The 18,368-nt window shown below is 36.2% G+C and overlaps 1 protein-coding gene across 1 annotated transcript in view; it reads right to left on the bottom strand.

The window, feature by feature from the left end:
* Positions 1-2: 2 nt before the first annotated feature.
* The window catches only part of LOC105293761 (monocarboxylate transporter 9), a gene marked incomplete at its 3' end in the record, with an annotated part of 52,828 nt that continues 34,462 nt past the window's right edge, over positions 3-18,368 (bottom strand). Inside the window, exons 2-5 of the mRNA XM_023532113.1 lie at positions 16,460-16,692; positions 8,408-8,551; positions 3,228-3,323; positions 3-826 (exon numbers count right to left, since the gene is read on the bottom strand). Coding sequence (XP_023387881.1) covers positions 3-826; positions 3,228-3,323; positions 8,408-8,551; positions 16,460-16,655 — 1,260 coding nt within the window. The remainder of the gene's footprint in view (positions 827-3,227; positions 3,324-8,407; positions 8,552-16,459; positions 16,693-18,368) is intronic.

Below are 18,368 nucleotides of genomic sequence, written 5' to 3' on the forward strand. Positions count from 1 at the left end.
GTAGTCACATATGGAAAGATGGACCAATTACCAGTAAGAAACCCTAGGATCCCAGAAAGTATAGCCAATGTGACATAACTTTTAGCAAATGGAATTGCACACAAGGCCAGGCCCATGAGTATTAAGGTAACTATGTAAAGATATAAGGTATTAATCCACTTGAAGTCAGCCAGTATCCCTAAAAGGAGTTTACCAACTGCTGTCATAATTCCAATAATAGAAATAAGAGGCATAATAAGCTCTTCTTCTTTCACATTTGAACTTCTTGCTACATCTTCCATAAGCAATAAAGGTGGAAACCCTCCAATGTCAAAAAGAAAGATAGCGATGAAGAGTGCTGAAAATACTTTGTTTTTAAAAAGAGCCACAGTTTCTCCACAGTAGTTTTTATACAATTGCCACTTCCTCTTGGCAAGCTGTTTGCAAAAATATGTCTGTTCTGCGACTTTCTTTTTATACGTCTCGGCCTCTTTTGTGTGAGCCATTGTTGTTGGGATTTTATGAAGGAGACTTTCTTGTTTGCAGTCACCATTGGCTAAAGTGCTTTTGTATGTTTCCTCACTACCGCAGCACTTTTCAAGAATGTTTATGTTTTCTTCTAGGTTCTTTTCTTTTTCATTGTAAATGGTGTATCTTTCTGGTACATTTTCCACAGCTGTTTTTTCAGGCAAAGGGCATTCAGAGGACTTGAGGGGTCTCATCAGACTGCCACAGGCTAATATATTTAAAGCTAAAGCACCCACAATCAACAGGCACCCATCCAGTCCATAGAACTCAATCAGCAGCCTCTGCAGAGCAGCATATATAAAAACTCCAACACTTGAACCTAAAAAGGAAATGAGAGCTGTTCAATCTTAATCTCTTATAATGTGGGGCTCTTGGGACAAGCATGATCGGTATCACAATTAAATTTCTTTTTTACAATGGCATCCATGTGTGCCGTCATATGAACATCACAGCAAGAATATTATAGATAATGATAACAATAATAGTAAAACTGATAAAACATTTATTTTAAGAATTAGCATTTGTAGTTCAGACACTGTGTTAAGCACTTTATATTGTGTGATCTTATTTAATCTTTATAATGATCGTATTGTGTAGGTCCTATTATTCCCAAGAACACATGAAGTAAACTAGGGCTAGAAAAGTTGGGAGATTTGCCACAGATTACAAAGCTGTAAATGGCATAAGTAGGATTCATAATCAGTCTGACTCCTGGAGCCCATATTCGTAACAAATACCTTATGTAACTACTATTTTTTGCACTTATTATGTGCCAGGCTCTGTGTTATAAATTTATTCCCTTTGGAAAAACAAATGTTTATTTATTTATTTTTTTGAGATGAAGAATATATTTTAATTTTTATAGAATATTTGTAATGGTTTGATAGTTCATATCTGTTGCTGAATCACCAGAATACATGATTCATATTACTAAATGATGAAAAGAATAAAGTGGAATTTGATAGAGTATTTAAATTACAAAGTATGCCTGGTTTGCACATACATGCAAGTCCATAAATTCCTCAGTTTTTAGCACAGATCACACTAAACACACTGAAATAGCAAGTTACATCAGCCCAGTTAATTTGCAGTGTTCTGATTTCAACTTTTTAAAAATTGAGTGTTTTAAAATTTAAATATCATTGGGAAAGGTATGTAAAAAGCGAGAGAAAAATAGATCTGTTTAAAAAAATAGGTAAATAGATTGATCATACTTTTTAAATGTTCTATACGAAATTATGTCATAACTTTAACAGGATGCCATGCTTGTAGCAAAAACTCATCTTATTAAAAATTCTGACAAATAATCAAATGGCTCTTAGAGTTATAAAAAAACATTTTTCTTTGGGACCACAGTTGTCCCTTTCTAAACATTTTGAAAGTTAACACTTTAACATTTCCCCCACCAAAAAAAAAAAAAAAAATTTGCATGCAAATGTTAATTTATAGCTCACCTTAATGTAATGGTAGCTAAAATAATATCTTTGTGTAGCTACTAAGAGAGTAAGTATCTCTTTGCTGATTTCTGAAAACAAGTAATAGACAAATTTAGTCCTTCCCTTATCTTTTTAAAAGTGGCACATACTTGGAAAGCTAAAAAGCACTTCAGAAAACAAACTGAAAGAATTGAAATATGACTATTTCACGTACTTCTGTACCGCATTAGCATCCATTCACTGTTAATTCATATTTTTGTCTAATACCATTCTTTTTACAGATTCTAACAAAAGTGCCATACCATCAGATACTTAAGTATACTCTTGGTGTACTGGAAGTTGTATATTTTGACCTTAAATTGAGAAAAATAAACAACTTCTCTATTGCTCACCAATCAAGTTTAGCTCTCAGCATCATGAAATAGAAGGGAACATATTAAATCAATTCAATCAAAATTTATTGAATATCTATGATGTGTTAAGTATATGACAGGGCAGCAAAATCAAATTACACCTTGGACACTAGTTTCCTCAGCCTACTTCCCCCAAGAATGCAGCCACAGCATAAAAAGATGCGGGAATTCTTTCAGGGCAATGAAGAATAATTCAGAGCTTTCCTATAGAACTGTATAAACTGTGAAACTAGAATTTTTAATTTTCAAAAAGAAAATCCTAATTTAAAAATCATGAATGTAAAGGGAAAAGTGAAATAAAGCACTAATTATGCTTCCATACATCTCTAAATTATACAATATCACAAAAAGGAAAAATATCAATTGATGTTCAGGGAACCTGAAACAGTAAGAGATACATTCATGCTTTGATGAACTCTTTAATACCAGAAGTCAACAAACTTTTTCTATAAGGGGCTAGAAAGTAAATATTTAAGACACTGTGGGCCGTACAGTTTCTGTCACAAATGCTCAACTCTAGCATGAAAGCAGCCAGAGAAGGACAGCAAATGAGCGTTGTTGTGTTCCAATCAATTTTATATATGGACTGAAATTTGAATGTCATTCAATTTTCACATGCCATGAAATATTCTTCTGTTGATTTTTTAAAACTATACAAAAATGCGAAAATCATTCTTGGCTAATGAGCTGTCCAAAAACAGGCAGTAGACCTGATTTGGCCCATGGGCATTAGTTTATCAACCGCTGTTCACCACAGAGCAAGATCAATGGTAGCTGGGGCGTGGTTAGTTAAACATATTTGTGCTTGGTAAATTTAACTTTGATTAGAAAGCTAAATAGTGATGATGCTGTACTTATTTTGAACATGTACCTGTTGAAATTAGGCCAAGTGCAAGACCTCGGCGGCTGTCAAAATACTCGCACGTAATGGTCACTGTTGCAGTGTATAATAAACCACATCCGAGACCTAAACATAAGAAGACATTGCATAAATTAAGACAGACTATATTACTCCAATGCAAAGAAAACAAAAAAGAGGAAAAAAGAGAAATAATTCCAATAGCATATTCTGTTACTGACTCGCTAAAACTCTTCAGAATATGGATTCCTAGATCCCTTCGGTGTTAGTTGTGCAGCTCCAATGGACGCATTTGGGCAGGCTGTTTTCACTCCACGCCTACCATAAGGTCAGGGTCAAGTGGAAAAAATAATCCAATTTTTTAAAGCATAAATGAATGATGCAAATTTAAGACATTATGAAGAGAGAACGGTTAAATCACATGCCAAACACAAAATTTAATCAAATGTGCCCATTCGATATCTCTGTCTCTCTTCTGAGTCCCTGCTCTCAGCTGAGTGTTATTCCTCTAAGTCCTCTAAACAATTTTACAAAATTCCCTTCGCCGTCCCAAGCTATTTCGCTAGAGTGCATAGCTTGAACATCATAGTTTGCAAAACAAAGGCCTGCAGGCAGATCTTCAGTTGTCCTCAGATCATGACATCACAGTAAAATGTATACTTATAAAGTTTTATCTTTTAAAGATGCAAACTAAAATGAACGAAAAAGGGGCTAAGTAATAAATATGACAAGCTCAGTGATCGAAAGTAATCTCACAAGGTGATCTGATCATAAATTCCTAATTGAGCAGGTCATGGTGGGTAGTCATGCCCCAGGCATATAATTTCCTTAATAAAAGGTTTATCTTTGCCTTAAGCAAGCCCTGTCCATTGTTCTTGTGCATCTAGGTTAACACATCTTTAAAATGCCAGAGTAATACTCTTTTCTAGACCCCTCAGAGGTATAACCAACCTCAAGGGAACCCAGGATCTTATTGCCTATATTCCATCCCTATTTACTGTAACTGTTAATGGTTAACTATCTTGTACCCACCAAAGTAAAAGAAGTATATATCGCTCTATTTTATTTTTCAAACAACAATCAGAGATTGCCCCAGCTTGCTTGCTCCCACCTCCTTAGTCTACCACCAATGGGTTTCATGTGATCCTTATGTTCCCTCCTTTGACTTACTTCAAATGCATTAAAAAAAAATGCAAAACTGCCATCCTCAGCAGCATTTTCTCAATTGATTAAGAGCTTGCTTCCGGGCACGTCCTCAGTTTGGTTCAAATAAACTCTCATAAAATTTTCTACAGGTTTGTATGTTCTTACAATGACACTACCTTATTTAGGAGTAAAATGTCATGATGTCTTCTTTAATCTAGTCTGAAATATCTTTGCAAATAAAAAGGAGGCAAACAGTAAAATAAAAACTGTTAAATTTAAGTGGCGAGGATATGGATGTTTGCTATCGTATGTTTGTGTGTAACGGAACAAACATCTATCAAGCCTCTACATTAATAATATAAAAATTTTTCCCTGTAGTATTATTTTTATGAAAATGAAATATTTTGGCAACAGTGAATTCTAATGTGGCAATCTTAAAAAGTGATAAGTGTGAAACTACAGAATCCAGACTCTATGTGTTGGGGAGGGGGACCAACTCATTCATATTTGCCCTGGACTTTCCTGGTTTGAGCATTAGAAATCTCACATCCTCGAAAACTCCTTAGTCCTGGGCAAACTGGGACAATTGGTGACTGTGATGTGGGGACCTATGTGCTTCTCTATATACATTATATCATGAATAGTCACAATGTCTCTGAACTTATAGTAGTCCCATTTTATAAAAAAATAAATATAGAAGCCAGAGAGATTGAATAATTTCCCAAGGTCACAAAGCTAATAATAATAATGGTTATGCTAATGAATATTCATCCTTTATCTCATCAATCCACAAAACCCTGTAAGTTGGATGCTATTATTATGCTCAGTTTTAAAAATGAGAAAACAAGATAAGTAAGTTATCTGGAGTCACACAGTGGATCTGATAAGGTTACCCCGCATGGTCCAAACCCAGAGCCTGCCTGTTAGTGCTTGCTCCTTCCCTCTGCCACACTATTTTAAGAGATAATCTAATTCATTCCAGACAAATGAAAATGCTTAGAATACAATTCTACACAGAACTGGTGCTCTATGAATGTTATCATTAGACTGAACCTGTTTTTTTCTAAGGAACGCATAATACAGAAAGGAGAATGAGTTCAGACTGTGTAATAATTTCCTGTCACTTCCTTTATAATTGGACACTCCACTTTAAATGGTGACAGAATGGAGGTGTCATTGACCATTACTATCCCATTTATTTATCCCACAAATATTCTATGAGTCCTAAACTATGAGCCTATTGATGAAATAAAACCACAAAGAAGTCAATCATGGTAATAAGTATTAATAATCTGCTAGCAAAGAGTAGCTCACAGGGCCCCAATAATTACCAAAGTGAGAGATACTTTTTCAATTAACTGAAATCCAATTCAAGTCTTTTATTTATTTTATTTTTATTTATATTTTGCTTGACTTTGTGTAGCCCTCATAAGACCTATGTGAGGTAGGTTATTAAGCCTGCCTTTGCAGATGAGGGAAGAGTCATTTGTGGGGATCATGGGGCTTACTCAAGCTCACAGAACTTATGTCTCCTGACTTGAAGCCTAGTGGTCTCTCTGACAATTTCCTCCCAGTTGCAGGAATTCAAAACGTACTGCCAAATCAGAGTCATAGGCATTCTCCAGACCTAAGCTTGCTTTCTGACCCAGAATCCCTTAACTGAAGAGGCTAAAAGGGGCATTGCAGCAAACTCTATGACAAATAGATAAATAATGATATCCTGAATCTTTCCCCAAGAGAACTCCAGCTTCTGCTAGATAATCACGCACTGGGGAAGGCGGGATATGTATTGAGCATCGTTGGACACAAGGTATCAGCTGACATTGTTAACTAGAGACTTGAAGTATTTAAGTGGTCTCCCCTTAGAGTGGGGTCATGGAGTGGGGCAGGTAATATATGGGTTCATGGCCCAGGTCTGGCACACAGTGGTTTCGTTGAACCCATGGATACATCCAACGGCCATTTCTCCAGTTCCTGATATTTAAGAAGCACACATACATGTTAGTTGTAGAACCCCCTACACTGTTCCTTGGCTAGTGGAGTAAGTCACCACAGTGGGGAAAGCCAGTAGAAGCCCTGTAACCACATCACCACCACCATCTGCAGCCAAAAGAATAAACCAAGACCAATATCAAATCCTATCTAATTAACTGAAGATCATGGGTTCATAGGGGAGAGGGACAGTGTTAGCTATTGAAAGGTTCCAATGACATGAACCAAATCAACATCAACGTTACAAGTTAGTAAAGCTTTCTCCACTACCACAGAAATTCTGAAATTTAGTCGTGAGAGTTAATTTTGTCTTTTTATGTCTATATATTCTTAGATATTCTTCTGACACAATCAAATGTATATACATCTTAGACAATGTTGGCTTTTTTCTTTTAAAAAATTAATTTTTATCTATAGGTAATGCAAATGCTATGGTATCACTGTTTGTCAATTTTTCAGTCAGTGACAACTTTGTATATGTACTCACAAATGCTTTCCTTGAATTAACCTTGAAACCATGAGTAGAAGTAAAACTCCATGAAATTTTAAATGGTTAGTCCAGAGTTTGGGGAAAATGCCGAAATCATAGCAATGGCAGAATGATTCAATTTCTATGTAAAAAGTATAATTCTAAATGGAATTTTGTCCTAAAAGGAATAATTTGTCCTTTTTGTCTTAAAAGAAATAATCTAAGTTCTAAAAGGAATAATCTCATTCACACATAAACATAGATATCTACATTTTTATTTTTATTGATTTTAGACAAGAATGGAAAATGATTATCTCTAATTTTATGTGAGAATATATTTGAAGGACAGATTCAAAACTGTATTAAGCATTATAGAAAATATAAAATATCAAACAGATACTACCTACTCTCAAAGAACTAAAAAGTGATCTCCTTATTTAGATTAAGATCTGAGTAGTATTAAGGTACATAGTTAAATTTAAAATAAACACTAAGACTTCTAAAAGCTCTAAAAATAATCACAAAAATGCAAAAGTCAGGATGTGGTATCACACTGAGTGGATGCAATTACTAACTATGTGGCTTTGGTTAGTAATTTCACTGCTCTGAGCTTCACTTTTCCTCTCTATAAAATAGGTTATTGTGAAAATTAAATAAGATCAGATAAAGCACTTAGCACAGAGCCTGGCACATAGTAAGTGCTCAATGAATATTAGCTGCTATTTTTTTCTATTACTTATTGCGGAAAAGTCTCAAGTAAAGGAGAGGAATATTGGTAGTCAACAAACTGGTTCTTTCAGACACTAAGAAAAAACTTTGAAACCTGGAGTCGTCTTTTTCAAATTCCCTATCAGCAGCTCCTGAAATACTGAGTCTGGTGATGTTTAACATTGGGTACATCACGAAAGCAACCCTTCTTGCTCCCCGCTCCCACCCCAACTCCCCCAAGAAAAACAAAATCAAAACTGTCAGTGCTCTCAGGCCCCAAGTTCTTTACTTTTCCTCTCCTGTAACCAAGATCATCATCAATCATTCCCACCACACAATTTTCTTCATTCATGCCTTATTTTAAAAAAATAATTAGTATGTGCTTTACAATCTGCTTTTTACTTTTGCTGTGACTTTGTGACAGACTGGGCCCTAGTGACAGATGGGGCCCTGGTGACAGATGGTGTGAAACAGCAGGATGTTTAGAGCACAAAAAGCTCAACACAGCCCTGCTTAACTGTCCAATATGAAAGGGACCACTTCCTAAGTCGGTGAGAAGTGACAGATGTCAGTCACATATAAGTCTCATGCTCCTCCCTCTTTTTTTTCTTTTTTGTGCTTTAGAGAAAAGTACTGAAATGAAACACCTTCCTGTGCCTTGCGAGAAAACATAATGTGCGTTGTTAAATATCCTTCCAAATATTTTGATTCACTGGTGGACATTTTACTAAAGCAACAACTTTTGGTGAAGTAGCCATTGGAAGTAATTATCACTGAGCATTTTCATTCGTTATATTAACTGAATAAAAACCCAACATTGGTAAAATGATGATTAACTCTTGACACTTAGAAAAGTTATAGTAATCAAGTTTCTTACCTACAACAATGCCATAGGAAAAATATAGAAAGTAGATATTAGGGGCAAAACCACTCAACATTAGGCCTCCGGCCACCATGAAGCCACTGAAGATCGTCACAGGTCTTGCTCCAAAAGATGAGACACAGAGGCTGCAGACAGGACCTAATATAAGAAATGAAACCTTCACGTATTTAACAGTAATCTCCTTCACACAATCATATTATCTACCCCATCGAAAGTTTAAAATGATTCTTTCCATCACAAAATAACAACAACAATAATAAACATTTACTGTGTGCTGGACACTACATGAGTACTTCACATAAACAATTTGATTTTATTTTAATCTTACTGCAGCCCTAAGAGGTAGATACTATTGTTATCATCATTTTTTTTTTTGATAAGGAAATTAAAGATTCAAGATAGTAAGTTCACATAGTTAAGAAATGGGGGTTCTGGAGTCAGATTTTCTTCAGATTCGAGCTCTTATTAGATCTCTCTGTGCCTCTTTTTCTTCATCTGAAAATTGGATTAATAATAGTAGCTCCCTTGTAGTGTTAGCGCGGACAATAGTGTTAGCAAGGATGTGGAACAATCAGAACTCTTATAAACTGCTGGCATTATCTCCTAAAGCTGAACACAGCACACTGTATAACCCAGAGTTCCATTTCTATGTATATACCAAATAGAAACCAAGAGACATATCCAAAAGAAATAGCTACATCAAAAGTTATATACATAAATGCTCATAGTAGAACTATTCATAGCAGCTAAAACCTAGAAATCCAGATGTTTATCAGTAGTAGAATGTATAATTAAATTCTGGACTATTCATCAATGAACTATTGTATGGCAATGAGAATAAATGACCTACAACTACATATAGCAACACATGTATCTCACAAACATTTTGTGGAGTGAAGGACACCCAATACAAAAAAGTACACATTACGTAATTCCAATTATAAAAAATACCCCAAAAAGGCAAAACTAATCTATGATTAGCAGTTAGAATAGTGGTTATCTTTGGTAGGGATTACGGAGTTATAACCAGAGGGGAGGACAGCCCAACTTCCAGGGGAACTGCTAATGTTCTATTTCTGAGGTACATGTGCTCATTTTATGCATGTGTTCAGTTTGTGAAAAATTCATCAGGATATACTCTCATAATATGTACACTTTTCTGTTTTAATGAAAAAATGTTTAAGAAACATCAAATGGAGAAACGATGTAGTCTGTTAATAGCCTCATTATTAGTAAGTGGTAGAGACAGGATCCAATGACCCCATGCCCAACATTCTTGCCAATTATGGTAGTTCCGCTTATCTGCAGTTACCCTTAGTCAACCACGGTCTGAAAACATTAAACGGACAATTCCAGAGATAAACAATTCATAAGTTTTAAATGAATGTCGTTCTGAGTTGCATAATGAAATATCTCGCCATCCCTTTTTCTGCCAGTTAGTCACTTAGTAGCCATCTGGGTTATCAGATTGACTGTCTCAGTATCGTAGTGCTTATGTTCAAGTAACCCTTATATTTACTTAATAACGGCCCCAAAGCCATCCACATAACTTTTATTACACTACGTTGTTATAATTGCTCTATTTTATTATTAGTTGTTGTTAATCTTTTATTGTGTCTAATTTACAAATTAAACTTTATCATAGGTATGTATGCATAGGAAAGAACATAGTATATATAGTGTTCGGTACTATCCACAATCAGGTATCTACTGAGGGTCTAGGAACACATCCCCCGCAGATAAGGGGGGACTACTGAACAATAGAAATATCAGGAGTCACATGTATGAGCCACATATGGAATCTTAAACTTTCTAATAGCTACATTAGAAAAAAATTAAAAAGTGGTAAAATTTAATAATACATTTAATCTAACCTATTACATCAAAAACATTATCAACATTTCAATCTCATTAATGAGATATTTTATATACCTTTGTTTTGTACTGTCTTTGAAATTCAGTGTGTATATGTTATACTTACAGCATATCTCAACTCTAACTAGCCACATTTCATAGCCACCAGTGGCTAGTGTCTACTGTATTGAGCCACACAGCAGTAGAGTATCATATCATGATAGAAGAGGGAAAAGAGAAGACCTCACACAATCCAGGACTTACACCAGAAGGCAAAACAAACACATATCAAAACCTCAGTCCATGGGCAATAAGCACCAAAAGAAAGGCCTAGATCATGTGTTTGGGGATTTCAGAAAAGGGAGATTGCCATGTGCCAAGGAACTGAGCCTTGAGCTGGGCCATGAAGTACGGTTACAAGGACAAAAGGGGTGAAAATACCTTCTAAGTGGAGGGGACAGAACCCTAATGTGGTTTTCCAATCCTGTAATTATTATATGATAGCTTTGGAAAAGGAATGATTCCCTTTGGGAAATAAATTCACTTCCACGCCCCCTCTCTCTCAAAAAGTTTCGGAGAATCCCAAAAATGGTAGGATGGCCAGGCCCGCTGCTGCAGATGTAAGTAGACTTATGGTACGGTGAGAAATAAAATATAACAGTCACCATGCTGTGTGCCTGCAGCAGAACAAAGATTTCTCAAAAGAGCAGACTGGGCCTGGGAGAGTCCTACCCTTTTACCTATAATGCAGGGAGCCCAACTAAAAAGTAGGTTCTTTACTCCTTCCTCCTGCTGAGAACAGGAATTTTAAGCTCATCATATCCCTGAAAGAAAAAAAAGCGTTAAGGAGCCACACCCACTCAAAGCCTTAATCTCTTGTATAGTGTCAACTGCCTTGTTTATTGGTTGGTCTGGTGGTATTACATGGACACGGCAGACAGTTTAACCAGAACCTGTCAATCTTCTCACCAATCCTGGAACTGCTAGCACACTGGGAACTGGCCAATGTAACAGAATTCTTTTAAGAGGCAGAAATTTCATGCTACTAGAAAGAGTTAACAGTGCTTGTGGGTAAAATCATACAGATAAGATCAAACTCAGTTCTGCCAGCAGTCACAACTGATTCAGCAAGCAAGTTGGCCACACTGACTCACTGGATTAACCTGGGAGTAGATTTTCTGACTCATGAACAGTTTTAGGGCCTTTGGAAAAACAAAGGATCTCCCTGATGTTTCAGCAACTCTGTTGTCTGAAAAATGGCCTGTCCTTGAGCTTGAAGAGTGACATGTAAACAAAGAGTGCTTTAGCTCATTTTAAAACAACGATAGGCTATGGTAGTGCTTCTATACCATTCAGGTTTCAACCAGAGAAACAGAACCAGAAGACCTACATTAGGGAATTTATTGCAAGGAATTAGCTTATGCGATTGTGGGGTCTGGCTGGGTAAGTGCAACGCTCACAGTGCAGGCTCTCAGGAAAGGCAGGTCAGAACTCCTGGCACAGGCTGAGGCTACAGGGCATAGGCAGAATTTCTCCTTCTGGAAAAGCTCATTTCAGCTCTCAAGGCCTTTCAACAGATTGAATCAGGTCCACTTAGATTATCTAGGATAATTTTCCTTTCTTAAAGTCAATTAATTATGAACTTTGAGCACAACTATAAAATACCTTCACAGTAACACTTACATTAGTGTTTAAATAACTAGAGAATGTAGCCTAGCCAAGTTGACCATCACACTTTCCAACACAATCTCTCCTTCTCCAGGCAAATTTATTTCACCCGGATGCGTCATCTGCAGTCATCCAGGCCTCTGCATAAAAGGACTCTCCATGGACTGCTCTCTCCCTGACCATCCACCTTACAAAGCCCAACCTCCCATCTGGCCCACCTCACAGCTTATCTCTATTGAACTCCAGAGACTGTCTTGTCCTTGCTATTCTCCTTGGCATTTGTGATATCTTGAATTATCAGTAACTTTTTTTTCTGTTTCTTCCTTGAGACTATAAATCCCCTAAAAGCATCTCTAGCACAGAGTGGAGGAGACTATGGATGGATATAATGATGGCGAGCTCGTTCACAAAACATAATCCAGACTGTAGGATCCTTGATGCTCAGCTTTACCTATCCAGAGGATCGTCTGCACAAACACATGATTCAGGCCAGAGGAAGAAGTTATTTTCTCCTTAATTACTCAAGTTTCAAAGAGAAGGAATTAAGAATTAAGATTATGAAGACTATGAAGTTAAGAATTGCATGTCTTTTCATAGTTCTTATATGCTACTCTAAGCTACTGTCCAAATCTAGGTTTGTCAGAGACAAGGGATGTGCCTTTAAATTCTAGATACTTAAGACCCAATCTTGGCAAAGTTTCAGCTCTGCCTCCTGCTCATTCTCCTAGAAATGTCTTCGTCTTTCACCCTGAAGGGTCCTTTTCTTTTGTAGATTCTAATTTGATTGGAACTGCTTTGGAGAATATTTTATTTGTGGGTGATTCCAGTTCACTAATATTTGTTGAGTACTTACCATATGTCAAGCACCATTTCAATTACTCTACACAACATTCATATAAGGTAGGTACTTTTATTATCTCCAATTTAAAGATGAAGAAACAGGTTTAATAAGTTAGAACAACAGGGACTCAGGTGACACTTCCTTTTAGAGAATGTGCTTCAGATTGAGGAGGTCACTAAACTCGAGGACAATAATGCCTACTTCAGTACATTGTTATGAGGAGCAACTAAGATCAAATAAGTGAAAGTCACTGGTATTGAGCCAGGCACTCAAGGGACATTTAGTGAGCTTAAGAGAAAAGTACATGGAAAACAGAACTTGTATGTTGCTTGGCAATTGTATTTATTCTGCTGTGCCTTGCTCAGTTTTAAAGCTCTAGAGGTCAGACCACAGAACCGGTCAAAGATGACACCTATCATATGATATGATATGGTCTTCCTGTATCAGAATCATCTAGGGAAGATTCCTGGGGCCACTCCCCATCCCCACACCACCCACTGATGGGTAGGAAATTGGCTTTTAGACAAGCTCAAGCAATGCATACATACTTCTAAATTTAAGAGCCCCTATATATATTTTATATATATATGTAAATCCAGCTTTTATCAAAGAGCTGTACATATATAAATACGTATACACATATGTATAAATTATCTTTTATTAAAAAGGATGCAAAGATGTCCATTTATGTGTGTTTTTCACCAAAGCCCCACAAGAACCAGGGCCATTGGACATAATTTGTTTTTCATCATTTACATGGCATAAGCAGTGCCACATCCAAGCAGAAACCTACAGTAGTTCCCTTTAGAAATAAGTCTAAGCAAATAATACATCAGAAAATTATCAAAAAAGCATAAGACTGAAATCTAAATAGAGAGAGCTTAAACCAGTGGTTAGTTCCCAAATAAAAATCACTTTTGGTTCTTTGAAAAAATTCACATATCTAGACTCCATTATAGACTGACTGAATAAGAATGTCTGAGTGTCGAATCTAGGCAATTATATGCTGAAAATTTTCTATAGATGACTCTAATTATCCCTCTGGTTAAAAACTACTAATAACAATTTGAATAACCAACATGAAATATACTTTTCCTATTTCCAAGGTAATATTGATCTGTTTATTTCTCTGTAGAACAGTTTTCAATAAAGTAAAGGGTTAATGTGGCTTACACGCTGCTAGATGCCTCTTGTTAATACTATATTTCCATAGTTTTCAGGATTTGTCCCTTAATTTATGCTATAAAGGGTCAAGGGAGGCCAACATCACATATGTTCAGTGGACACCAACCAATGTGCGTGTGTATGCACACACGTGTGCAACACACAAACACATAAACACACCCTCTTCAGCCATCATTTTTTCCCCACAATTTCCTCATTCTTGAACCCTTTGGTCTCCTTATTCTACACACGTCTTCAAAAGCTCTGATTAGCTGGTCCAAGTACCTTCTCATCTAGCTGACAACACAGAAGTTAAGTGACTTGCACAAGGTCCCTCAGCTAAATAGTGGTAGAGTCAAGATATGAGTTAGAATCTGACTGAAGACCAGTGCTCCCTCCTGTACTTATTGTCTCCTTTGAACGTCAATGGGATGTTCTATCTCTCCAGCCCCAAGCAGAGCCAGCTTCATGGGCTTGTAGCCTATACCACATGCTTGACTTACTGCTCTGCTGTTGTTGTCTTGAAGTTCGTAATTATTTTTAAACAAGTTCCACTTAGATTATCATTTTCATTTTGTGCTAGTGCCTGCAAATTATGCAGCCAATCCAGCCTACAAGTAAAGAGAGCTGCTCCTGGCCCTTGAAACAGTGAACTAGGAGAAAGTATAGAGCTGCAGTTCAGTTTTGAGTCTCAGCCTGAGCTCTGACCACCAATGCCTCTTCCATCCTTAAGGAGATCTCAGCTTCCCTGAACCCTTAACTCCTACCTGGGCAGACTTTGTGGAAAGAAGCTTTGTACTCTGAATATGTGTTAATTGAAATATCACTTCAATTATCCTTTGATCTTTGCTAGAGAGCAAGGTAATTAAATTTCTGTTTAACTCAGTATTTGCTAATAGAAATGGCGACTAATTGGAACACATTAAAATATTATCTCCTCTTCACATTAGATTATTTTTTCAAAATCGTTACTTTCAAACCCCTTTATTAATACCTCAATTGGCATCCACTTGTACTCTGACAACTGTACAAACAATACACATTTTGAAAAGCCCTTTCAAACAAATTTTGGGCAAGCTTTTCCTTTTGAGCTCATAGTGGCAGTATTATTTTCATTTGTTTGGTTAAGTTTAGTTACCTTATCTGACATGGCCAGATGATCCTGCATTGTTTTTCAATTCTTTTTTCTTTTAAGTTAGAAAAATTTATTTTTTTTACTTTATTTTTAATTATAGTTAACATACATGATTATACTTGTTTCAGGTATACAAAATAGTGATTCAACATTTATATACGTTACAAAGCGATCACCACAATAAGCCTAGTATCTACCTGTCATGTACATAGTTATTAGGATCAAGTCTTGGGTTTAATTTAACAAGGTAATACATAGGTTGGAAGCAATTGTTTTTGTTTGTTTGTTTGTTTTGTTTTGTTTTAAGGAGTCTCCTTTGGCATTCAGGAAAGATGACATATTTAAAAGAAAGAATGGCTAATGCATTTTGTTTTCATGAAATCATTTTAGAGATGAAAAATACCTTATAAATCGCCACATTCAATGTCCTTATTTTCCCCATAAGAATAGAGACTGCGATTTGCTCAGCAAACCACGTCAAGTTCATAGCACACAGGAAGAGACTCCAGGGCTATTGCCCCCATCTAGGACACTGGTTTAGCACATTCGTGCTTAAATAGTTCCAAGTAAGTTAAACTGATAATCACTAAATATTGCTGCAGTGTTCAAACTATTACTCCAGGAACAGAAGTGTCATGTGATTTTAATCCTTAGAAGGAAAATAAAAAGCCTTCTCCTGTTCTCTGTAAAGATGATAAGAATCACTATTACATTATATGAAAACATTTATCAAGAACATTACTTTTGGAGACATTATACAAAGTTCACACAAAATACATCACATATATCTTATATATAATATTACAATCCTTAACAGCATCATCAGTATAAAATGAGACTACCCTTTGCCATGTACAATTTTTCTTAATAAGGGACAGAAATGTAGGAAATGTAATTTAATCATGGTGTATCTGAATCGAAGAGTAGTAGTTATGAACCATATAGGAACTGCCTATAGGACTGCTGAATACCATTTGGTCCTCTGGTCACCAGCATTTGTCGGACATACCTGAATCACTGCCTTCATCTCCCTGTATCACTCTTACTCATGGAGGTATGAATGTCTCTCACTAGACTGTGAACCTCTTAAGGGCAGGAACGATGTGTTTGCTGTTCATCTTTTCATATTCAGCATCTAGCACACTGCCTGGCACATAGTAGCAAATAAGCGAATAAAGAAATCAATGAATATCTTATGGAATTCCTGTATTTTCATATGGATTTATTACAGTAAAAGTATAGTTGTATAATTTCAATGAAGGCAGGAAAATATGTGTTATACTTTAAAAACAAACAGCCCCTTATGCCTCACACAGTGTTAATGACGCAACAAATGTAATTAAATGATTCATGAGTGAAGGGAAACATAAGTTTATCCACTTACTTGCAAGCAAACCGACTCCACTTGCAAGAGATCCAACCCAGGCTGTTTTTCCTTTTCCTTCACCAAAGGCATCCAGCCATTCTACATACAAGACTCCAACTGCTACTGGAGATCCATAACACAGAAACTGAGTAAAGAAGGAGACAAGCACAATCACCCAGCCCCATCCGCCATCGGGTGACTTTTTAATTTCCATTGTAAGGTGAGATCGAGGATGTTGTTCTCTGTAAGTCCTAAACAAAAACAAACAGAAAAGCATTTTAGAGTGTGGTGGGGCATGGTATTTTGGATTAAAAACACATTTTCCTAAATAAAAACATAGAAGAGTTTCTCAGAAAATACACGTGGAAAAGCATATCACTGACATATCAAATTAACTTTAAATTGTTTATTTATGATTCAAATAAGTAATACATCCACGTCGCTTTTTTTTTTTTTTTTTTTTTAATTCTAGGATGGTAAAGAGTCAAAAGTCTTCTTTCCAACCTTGTCTCCACTGACACATTCCCACCCTTAGCCAGCCACTGGAAATCACTGATTTTGGTTTCTTATGACACATCGGGTTCCTCAGGAAGCAGACTTTTAGCAAGAAGATTAATTAGGAGTGCTTTCTTCTTAGGAAAGGGAATAGACAGCAGAGGGAGAAAGCAAGCCACCATGTGTGTGAAGTAAGAAGATTTCTAAAGCTGGGATGACCCTTTGGAGTGGGGAATGGAGAGCTGTCCCTTCATACCCCCATGTTGATCAGTCACTGGATGAGTACCAACTAGGAAGCGGGCATAACTTTAGGTGAGGTGATTCTCTACAGAAGAGGCAATCAATCCCCACAGGGGCTGTCAGCTGAAGGCCATCTGCCAGTAGCCCTCTCAGAGGCTGGGGCAAGGAATCTTTCATTTCTGGAGGGGTCTGGAGAGAACTGGCAGTACATCACAACATTCACCAACCTGAGTAAATTTCCAGAGCTTTTTTATGCTTATACAAGCAAAAACAAGCAAAAAGTTTTCTTTCTTTTTTTTTGACAAAAAGTAGAATATTGTACATTCCATTCCATACCTTGTTTTAGTCTCTTAACGCCTTTGGAAATTTTTCTCTATCAATATATAGAGAGCATCAGAGCATCCTTATTCTTGCCCTCTCTCTCCTCATATGAGTGTGTGTTTATGTATACATATGTATATATATATATATACATTATCTCATCATATGACTATACACTTATTTACTTATTGAATAGGCAAAACATTCACATGATTCAAAAATGAAAAAAATGACAATATATGTATATATAATGTAGTCTTCATCTACCTATTCCTGCCTAACTCCCTTATCCTCAATGGGTAACCAATGTTGTTTCTTCTACATCCTTCTAGGATATAAGTACATACATAAGTAACTCAAATATAGATTTCCTCTAGTTTTTTAAAAATAGCATGTTATATACATTTGTATGTTTCTTACTTTTTTTTTTAACAAGTATCTTGAAGATCCTTCACATCAATGCATAGTGATCTTCTTTATTCTTTTCTTTCTGCTGATTGTGTTCCAGTATAGGGCTTTGTCTTAACTCTAACCAATCCTCTATGGTTGACAATGCAAAACAGTGCTGCAGTGAATAACCTTATATATACATAAATTTTTTGCATATATGCATATCTATTAGGTAAAACCCAAAAAGGAATTGCTGAGCCAAAGGGTAAGTACATTAGTAACTGTAAACAGTATTACCAAATTGGCTTCAAGGGATTGAATCAATTTATATTATCCCTAGCAATTTGGAGTGTGTTGTGAAAATTTTGGATTTTTGTCATTTTGTAGCTTTAAAACAGTATTTCATTATAGTTTTAATGTACAGCATTTCTCAGCATTCTCTGAACGTCATATATCATTTCATAAGTGAAAGCCATTTGTA

The sequence above is a fragment of the Pteropus vampyrus genome, unplaced genomic scaffold, assembly GCF_000151845.1.
Source record: "Pteropus vampyrus isolate Shadow unplaced genomic scaffold, Pvam_2.0 Scaffold3, whole genome shotgun sequence".
Lineage (NCBI taxonomy): Eukaryota > Metazoa > Chordata > Mammalia > Chiroptera > Pteropodidae > Pteropus > Pteropus vampyrus.